Source organism: Telmatherina bonti (genome assembly GCF_933228915.1).
Source record: "Telmatherina bonti genome assembly, chromosome: 1".
In the NCBI taxonomy this organism is placed as follows: Eukaryota; Metazoa; Chordata; class Actinopteri; order Atheriniformes; family Telmatherinidae; genus Telmatherina; species Telmatherina bonti.
In genome coordinates this window covers 37,858,157-37,868,039 of record NC_136619.1, presented here as the reverse complement: position 1 = coordinate 37,868,039, position 9,883 = coordinate 37,858,157, and the positions used below count along the sequence as shown (strand labels likewise).

The 9,883-nt window shown below is 40.0% G+C and overlaps 1 protein-coding gene across 1 annotated transcript in view; it reads left to right on the top strand.

Annotated features, from left to right (window-relative positions):
* LOC306756389 (protein kinase C-binding protein NELL1-like) overlaps positions 1–9,556 on the top strand; it is a gene marked incomplete at its 3' end in the record, with an annotated part of 316,128 nt that extends 306,572 nt beyond the window's left edge. Inside the window, exons 17-20 of the mRNA XM_079241118.1 lie at positions 2,210–2,403; positions 5,701–5,877; positions 6,160–6,384; positions 9,506–9,556. Of these exons, the coding sequence (XP_079097244.1) occupies positions 2,210–2,403; positions 5,701–5,877; positions 6,160–6,384; positions 9,506–9,556 (647 nt within the window). The remainder of the gene's footprint in view (positions 1–2,209; positions 2,404–5,700; positions 5,878–6,159; positions 6,385–9,505) is intronic.
* Positions 9,557–9,883: the final 327 nt, after the last annotated feature.

The window sequence follows — 9,883 nt, the reverse complement described above, 5'->3', positions numbered from 1 at the left end:
TATATATGTATATATGTGTGTATATATGTATATATATGTGTATATATGTATATATATATATATATATGTGTATATGTGAAAAAGAGATGGTTTACATTTTAGGATTCTTGTCAAGTGAAACACCATTAACTAGAAATAAAATTGCATACATATGAAATGTTTTTTAGATTAACTGTGCAACCCTAAGTCAGTGCTGGATTCAATAACAAACAGAAAGCTGCAGTTTCCAACGTCTGACAAGAGGAAAAATGGCAACAAGAAGTTAAGATTTCTTCAGTGGGGATGTAAACGTTAGACAAAGCATTGCTAGAGTATCATTAGTGCACTTTGTTACTATGAAACTGCTGATAAGAGTTTCAGCTTCTGTTTCTGAGGTTCAGCAAGCTGCATGGAGTGTTATTAGTGTGGAAATGAGGGAAGATGATGCTGGATAATGAAAAGGAGATGTTGGATAACTCAAAACTGAGTTGCTTGTTTGAAAGGACCGAACGCTACAAATCAGAACAGCCCACTATATGATATTTAGACCATCAAACAATGTGACAGTAATGTTTTCTCAGAGGTTTTAATTTGAAATATATATACACTCAAGCATTCCAGGTGATTTTTTTTCCCATCATGTCTCCTTTAAGCATTTTCACTCTATAGTGGCATTAAGCATAAGCCTTCCTGACAGTAATAAAGTACAGCTTAGACAGCCGAGAGCTGAGACAAGTCCGTTCATGTAGCTGGCAGCCTGACGTGTGCTATAACGGTAACTACACGGAGGATTAAATTCTGGATTAGCAGATAGAAATGTTAAAGAAGACGGAGCGGTATGGAATCCAAAAGGTGTGAAAATCAGGCCATTTCAACAGATTAAAACTCATATGATGCAGAGAGAAAACTGATTTCCTAACATGTGAAGCTCAACAAAAAGAAAACCACAAACCTCACTTTTTTTTTTTTTAGTGCCACTTCAGTTTGTCCATTTTGGCCTTTGTTCGTGCGACACCAGCAGCGTGCTGTCATTTGGTGTTATCGATGTCTGTAGGCAGCTGCTGCTGGCAGGGGAGAGTTGCTGTGGCAAGGACTTTGGTCTTTTTTCTCCAAGAACAGCTCACATTTAGCAAAGCTGAAGAGAGTTAAATGCCATGACTTGGTAAAAGGTAAGGGCAGACTTTTGGTACCCAGGTGTCTATGAAAAGCAGATGAAAATGCCATCCATGCTTTGTATGGGTTGGTATGTGGAAGTCAGCTGAAGCTGACTGAGCAGGACCTTTGATGATTCAGCTGAATCCACCTGGAGAATATAGACAGGCTACAACGGATGTAACTGAGGCTATAAATCCACAATTTATGCAAAGTATAATCTATATTTACAAGGAGGTGCAAAGTAAGACCTAATTTAATTTATTCATTATAAAGCAGAATCTGGTTTTCCTTGAAATATGTATGAGAGCACAATGTTGAGATTAGTAGTTGAACACTGATATATACAGTACATCCACATATGGAAGGTTAATTTTTAATTATGTAAAAAAAAAAAAGTATAAAGTGTTATAGATGTTGAGATTAAAAGAAGCATAGAAAAGTCTGAGCCTGAGGAGAGAGGCTCTTTTGTAGTCTGCCGGTGTGATTGCAGATACTTCTGTCAGAAAGCAGCAGAGTGAACTGCCTGCACGTTGCTGGGAGGTTTCTTTTTTTAAAACTTGACTGTGAAGCAGCATGTGTGTTACGCCATGCAGAGAAGGAACACTCAACACTATCAGTCTGTGTGAAATGGTTCAAAGAGCTGAAAGCTGCACGAGAACAGGGCTCCGTTCTGACTGGTTAGAACATGGACAGGACATTTTTACTCAATGATGTGGAAGCTGAAGTATTCATTATTGGTCAGTTAGGATTACATATATCACATGTAGGAATCGTCAGCCTCTACATTAATGTGAAATCATAAAGACACTATTAAAGGTGAATGTCAGTCTATTATTAAGTTATTACCAGGCTGATGTATGAACCAGAATGTTGCAAAGATCCTGAGGTGTCAGAACATTACTTTCCACACTATGGATAAGAAAAACACTTCTGCACAGGATTGGCTGAGGCGTCTTTATTTATAGCTTCCCTTTGCAAGAGTTTTTGGTTTTGTTTTGTTTTTTTTACACTAACATTCATTCTGGACCTAAACACACAAGTACATATTTACCAAGTCTTATTGTTTCTCTTCCAGACATTGACGAGTGCAGCTTGCAGACACACACCTGTTGGAATGACAGTGTGTGTGTGAACCTGCCGGGAGGCTTCGACTGCGTGTGCACATCTGGACCGGGCTGCAGCGGCGACTGCCCACAGGAAGACGGGATCAGACGCAATGGAGAAGATTGGAAACCCAGCTTTGACCGCTGTGCTATATGCTCCTGCAAGGTAGCGTAGATGAGAACACACACACACACACAAAGTAATAAGACACAAGTCAGACATCAACACAGGTTTTTGTTTCTTTAACTTGTAAATAAGTCGTTGATGAAGAAAAATCCTTTTTCTTGTCATCTTTCCGTTTCATTTGAAGCTTTTGCTGTGGTCACAGATAAATCGGGTCACATCAGCTTGTCAATCATTTGAAGACAGAAAGTCCAGAATGAGAGACAACTTATTGAAGTCAGAACTATGTTGGATTTGTAATATTCCAGGAAACTAGGACATCCAGCTAGTTTAATGACTGCTTTTATAGTCATCATGAAAATACATCAAAACATCCTGAACAATAACCACGGGAACAAGAAAACACAAAGACTTGGAGCTGGTGGAGAGACGGGATGAGTCGGATAAATAAACAATGAAGAGTCTGAAAATGGGAACGAAGCAAAGGGAGATGTATTGACAGAAGATATGAAGTGAATCGTTCTTTTTTTCCCCTCATTACTTTCCTTATTTAATTCAAAATAAGATAATCCTCTTCCTGAGAGAATGATGCCTTTTTCCCAGCTTTTTCTCTGAGTTCTGACCTTCCGGGGTTGATTCTGCTTCTATTGTTTTCATTACAAACACTTCTGGCAACTAATGTTCATTATTTTTAATTAGAGCGCTGAGGTGTTCATCGTGTGAGGAGAGCAGAAGCAGTTGTCATGAATTAGTCATCTTGTTCTCTCGAGTAAGAGCTTGTAGCTGGGATTTGTGTGAAAGTGGGAAGTGATCCACTAGATTTTAGCCTTCAGCAACATTAAAACTTGTGGAAAACAGAGAAAAGAAAGGAATGAATGAAGTAGTATTTAGAGGAAGCTCAACTTTTGCTTGTAGTCTAAAAGCTCCTTTTACAGGTAATTATCGCGCTAAACTCACCAGAATGGAAAGACTAACATCTAAAACAGCAATTCTGTAACAAAACAGTCTTTAAGCATTAAAACCTTGAGCCTTTTTTGATCCACCTGTTTATGTAGAAATGCTTGTAGAACCTTCGTCCCCTGACATATCCACCATTCAGATGTTTTTTTCATTTGTTAAGATTACAAGGTATATATTGTATGAAAATGAGCAAACATTAGATGTCGCACCATATTTGCTAGGGGTGGGAAAAATCAGATATTGGGATTTTTAGCTTCACAATTTTAAAAATAAAACAAAACTGTTTTTGCTTGTTTTTATGTTTACAAAAATCAGCAATATCTAGGAATCATGAAAAATTGCAATTTAAATCAAATCAGCACCCAAAAAGTCTGAATCGAATCGGGACGAAAGCGTATTGTCACCGTCCTAGTATTAGCTACGGGAAGAAAAAAAAAACTAAACATCGTTTGTTCGTGAAGTTGTGAGAAAAGAAATCAGACGGTGATTGTAAAGGCATTCATGGCAGTCCCATCACCTTCAGCTCAAACCCAGACATGTTGCACACCCACCCACATTACAACCGGCAGCTAGACATCAATTTAAGTCATTTCTCTGTGGAAGGTTGTGAAACAAACTCAAAAATATTTAATATTCCTGATCATTCTGACTCGAGACAGAAAAGCAGCTCCGCACTCCCTCCATTTTACATCTCACTGCATTCTGACAAATATTTGTGACAGCTTAATGACTCTTTTCGGAGCTCTGGAGTCAGAATGAGGTGGCGTACTGTGGCTGCAGGAAAGTGGGATATTGATCGCATTTGTCTTTGGGAAGCGAAGGCTCAGTGAGATTATCAAGCACAGACAGGTTTATTTGGTCTGAAATGACAGCTGAGATTCCCGTGAGCCTCATCCGTCCATAAAATTGGGAATTTACAACCAGAACACTTTGATTGGTCCCTGCTAAATACTGCAGTCAAACTTCTGCTTGTCCAAACTTCACCTCAGCTTACCTCACTAGAGACATTCAAGTCCATCCATACTGTACTTGTACAAGCTAACCGTACGAGATTTATACACATTTCTGTGGTCATTTACTCAGTAAATTTACTGCAGCATGTTGTTAAATTAGACACGAGAAAATAAATCTGTATATTCTGAACCATATGATGTGATATACCCATAAAAATAAGCTTGGCTGCTAGTTTAAAGGCTGGAATACAGTTTTAAATATTCATCATTTTCAGCAGTAAATATAGACTTGAGAGGTCTTGGTAAAAATGAGCAGATAGTGAGACGCTCAGCTCAGAGTTGAGGAGAACTTCAGCATCCACAGCTCTGCTGGTTTTCATTCAACCTCTGTCTGAAACTCCTGAAGCTAAACCTGCTGCATGGTCAGTTTGCCTTTCTGTTAAAGATGAAAATGTAGAATTTAAATGTGAGACTTTTGAGCGCTGAAATCATGATTCAGACAAACGAATAACCAGATTTTAACACTGTAAAAAACTTTTTTCACAAAGACCAAAAGGTTCCTTCAAAAGCAACGACTTTATGAGAACATACCCAGGAGGTATTTTTTGTTCATGCTGCGAAAACAGTCAAAGCTGTTGTTTAAAAAAAAAAACATTGTTACAGGCATCAAATTTAATATGAAACAGCAGCACTGCTGCTTTGGTGAACATGACACTGTGACATTTGCAGGTGGGATCTTGCTGCTGGCATTCAAATAAACAGTCTCTGTCATAAACGTATCCTGCCAGCACGTTACCCTGGCAGTTTTTCTCCCCTGCAAGTCGGGTCATAACAGTAAAGACAAAGGCCGTTTGTACCGGAACATGGACCCGAGCCATTACTGTCGCAGGACAATATGAATCAATAAAACATTGGCTTTGTATTGCCCTTTTAATGGCATGCAGAGTTATTTTAATGCCCCTCATACATTTTCTAACAGCCATTTTATGTAACACTTTTACATCTCTATAACAAAAGCGTCCCGCGGCCAGACAGCGCTGGCCATGTTCCGTAAAACGGACCATTAACTTTTTCCCAGGTACAGGCAGAGCGATATTACGGCTTACCAACTGGCAAATCCATTTTAAAACACATTTTCTGTCATTCAAAACTGAAATTTACTGCTACACATTAAACAAATTCTAATGCATGCTGCGCAGCCTGAGAGAATGACCGTTTGTGTTAATGAGAGATGTTACACTGCAAACTTTAGCCAAGGTTACATTAAAAAGCCATCCGAGTCAGATCATCTCCCACCTCTGCTTTGGAGAAAAAGGTAACAAGATGAAGTTTTTGGGATCTGGTTGAATTTAGATGAAGAAAATTTGGACAGTGTTACCGGTCCAGTGTAACAGTGACCACGGTGTGTGTGATCTGTGTTGTACAGGATGGGCAGACGTACTGCAGGAGGAGACCCTGTGACTGCGGAGACCCAGATGAGGATCTGTTCTGCTGCCCTGGTTGTGCCAGTAGGCCTAGCAGTCAGTGTCTGGACCAGAGCGGACGCACGCTGTATCGCAGCGGAGCGTCTTGGCTGTACGGCTGTCAGCAGTGCCGCTGCATGGTTTGTTCACAATCACAGTTATTAAATCCTGAGAGTAAAAACAGCTTTGTTCCAGACGACATAAAAAACACTGTAGCTCCTCATCAACACGAAGCTCAGAGCTGTTCTTTTTCTGCAGTACCTGTCGCTTATCTGCTGCTCAGCTGTGTGTGAAGGCTGAGATAATTACCAGCTCTTAATTCAAGCAGTGGAAACACAACAGCGTGTGAGCTGAAACTACCTCTGCACAACTATATTAAACAATACATTTATGTTTTTCCGCATCGGTCTGTGCTTCTGCAGGAGGGGGAAGTGGACTGCTGGCCTCTGGTTTGTCCCATCCTGATGTGCGAGTACACAGCAGAGGCAGAGGGCGAGTGTTGCCCGCGTTGCGTCACAGACCCCTGCCTGGCTGACAACCTGTCGTATGACATCCGGCAGACGTGCAAGGACCCCGCAGGCGTCACCCGCCTCAGCGGGGATGCGTGGCATATGCCCAAATCACCCTGCACCACCTGCAAGTGTAAGGTAGGTCACTGCAGAAACAAGCACAACAGTAGCTCATTTTTTTCTGAATTTCTGCTGCTAATGTTACAGAAAATCCAGTTAAATTCATTATGTCATCCACATGAGTGAATGTTTTTCAAAAACTTTAAAGTGGAACTATTATGCGCATTTCAGGCTAATTTATTTTTATTTCTGAGACCAGAAGGGCTGGGATTGATCGAGTTATTGTCACAAATCATTTATTTACTTCAGACCGACCCTCTCCGTAGGCTGTCAGATCAGCCTGTGGGAAAAACGAGTGGATCGAGTCTTCCGCGTTTTGAAATAGAAAAAACTCTAAAACGACGCGTTTTTTGTCGCCATGGAAACCCAACGGAGAGAGTGCTGGAACTCAAACATGCGTTTAGGTGATAAAAAACATTCCTGTTCACATGTCTGATGAGGATTCAACGCTTTAGAAAACTCCAAATAGGACCCCTTTAAAACCTAGCGTATGGAAGTGTTTGGACTTCTGTGGATGGCCTTGTTTCCTCAAAAAGTCTGGTTCACTTGGGAGGGTGTGAACTTGCAGCCGATCTCTGATGTGGAGCAACAAAGCCAACTTTAATCCTCCTACAAGTTATTGGTTTGCTTCAAGTGACCATATACAGCCAGAGGACTTTAACACAAAGTGCATTGTGGGTAAAAGCAGCCCCATTATTTGTAATACAACAGCAAACATGTTCATATTTTGCTTTGATACAATAACTGTTAGCCAAACTGTACAAACTAGAAGCTACAACAAGCATTTTTGTGTGTAGGAAGTAGCTCTCTGGAACAAAGAGGCTTACTGGGGATCCTTTCTGCTGGGAGTTAAATAGCTGCATTGAGCTGTTTACACTTTCTTCTTCCAAGGCTTAAAGTAAAAATAATACATTTCATAAAGTTCCAGAGAGGCAACTTTTTATCAGATACACTGTTTTGTGAAACTCTTTAATTCCCTTTACTGCAACAGTGGAAGTGCATCGTAAGCACAATCCATGCAGCCTAAACAAACTGTAAGTACAGCAGGAAATGTGACACGGAGAAGCTACCCAGAGTTATTCTTTGATTTTAATGGTCTTTATCTCACCAATCCATTTAAAAACAGTTCAGCCATTTTTTTTTTCCAGAGAAAGTTTAACAATAATTAATCACTTGTTGGTCACAAGCAACTTTCAGCCTTTTTTTTTTATTTTTTTTTTTTTTAAAAAAAAACTTTAATTAAGCAACTGCTTGAAAAACACAGATAGCATAGATTATACTGTCATCTCCGACTGCAGACCAACTTCACTTCTACAAGTAAAAGTATGCAACAACACTTTGCAGATGGTTTCAGGGCTTACTGCAGTGTGGGAAAGCTGCAAATGACCTCAGATCAAAAAGATTTGTGCTTGTCCTCTTCAGTTTGGAACCACATGAATGAAGCTCCAGTTTGCAGGCAGGACATTTTCTTTTAGCCACATTCACACAGTTTTTCTCCATCAGACAGAAAAGTGAGTGTATGGCTATATTTTCAGCACATTCGGTCTTTGGTCAGTTACAGCTTGTTCAGAACAGCTATTAGCTGGTACCATTAGGATCTGGGATCTGTCTGTCCCAGAACTGATGTGACATTATTATCCATACTGGTTTTTAAATCACTGAATCCCATCTTATCTGTCCGATGTGGTGAAGACATTTCTGCCTAAAGGCTCCTTCCCTCTAAAACTCTACAAAAACCTGTCTGAAGGTTTCAGAGCTCTTGCACATCAAAGTGATATGAAGAACCAGCAGATCAGAGGCTTCCTGGTATTTCTCCTCACATACACTGTATGTGCATGTGCATCTATGCTTCCATAGAGAAGTCAGTAGCTGCATTTCCATGACATTTTTTTCACAAAATAAAAGCGATATTTGTACATTTTGATAAACAACTATTGCCATTTGTTTCCACTGTACAGTGTTCAGCGCATTAGCCTCAAGTCTCTTTAAATATCGTTATTCTTGTGAGATTTTACGAAAATTGCAGTTGATGCAAAGTAGCGACAAAGCATTATTTTGGGAATTTCTACTTGCTGCGGAGAATTTGAAATGGACTTTTGAAGCTTTTCTCCCTCATTTTCTTTTCTAAAACTCTGAAATTTGCTATTATATGTTCCCCACCGCGCCATCTTTATAGGAAATGAACTGGTCATGACCACCCCGACATCACATCCAGGGACACGTAAATGCAAAAAAAAAAAAAAAAAAAAGTGTTTCCATTACACTTTTGCGACATATTTCTATGTCAAAACGTCTGGAAAAACCAAATCATGAACGTAAAAAACGTTTTAGCAATATTTGAGACATTTTTTCAAAATGGAGGTGTTTTCATTAGCATTTCTTTTATGGCGATATTTAGTTTTTGCGCAATTCTAGGTGACATGGAAATGCACCTACAGTATGTTACAAATGTCTAGTTTTTCACTAATATCGTACTAATATCGTACTTCCTGGGAAAAAGGGGAGTTTGAGGACACACCCGGCTAAAATCGGCTTTCCATATCCAGAAACCATAAAAGTATTTCCAATTGCTGAATGTGAAGGAAACTGTAGAGGTTGACACTAAACAGCTATGTGGCTTGAAGAAAAGCAACGGAAGGAGGTTATGTGATATGATGAGTCCAGTCATCATGCCTAGGACCAACTCTCCAAGCTTGTGGCAACAGTCTACGATCAGGGGTTGCTGCAGTTGGTCAGCAACATTATGTGCCCAAAGAATATAGTAAGCTGGCAGAAGCCGTTTGCATCAATATGAAGGGTTAGAAGTAGGAGCATTGGGAGCAATGCTCCTACTTCTCAAGTCTTTTAAAAGTCTTTTAAAAGTTTTAAAATAACTTTTAAAACACCTTTTTTTTTTCTTTGGTTTCCACCATTGACAAGCTAACAGCATCGCTGACAGATGTGACAGTTTGTTGGTATTCAGTCAGTCAGATGTTTGGTTTCCCAATACATTTTCTTTTCAAAGATGTTACTTTTTTTTTTTCCATAAGCAAATCAAGCATCGTAATAACCTCCGAAACAATGATTCATGATTCGAGCTCTTAACCTTTATAATGTTGGAACTTACTTTGTATTTCATGTTTTTCTCCTTGTTGTTCAGAATGGAAACGTTTGCTGCTCAGTGGATCTCGACTGCCTTCAGAACAACTAAAGCTCTCCTTTTCCTCCCTCCACTACGGGACCCCCACGCCCCCTCCACCATCTGACGACTCCCCCCCCTGGATTCATAAGACAGACTTGCGCATGCACTCGTGCATGGCAGTGTGTGCTCAGAAAACACACTGGACAGACTTTGGTGTCGAGGCTGTGCTTTCACGCCACAATTCTGATGAACAGTGAGTGAGTGTGAGTGACTCGGGAGGAGACTGAGTCCACAGTTACTCTCACCACGGTCATTGTGTTGTGTTCGTGTCTTTGTGTTTGATCCCATTTCACTGAATGTCTTGAGGAAAGTTGTGTAGTCTTTTGAACACTGACT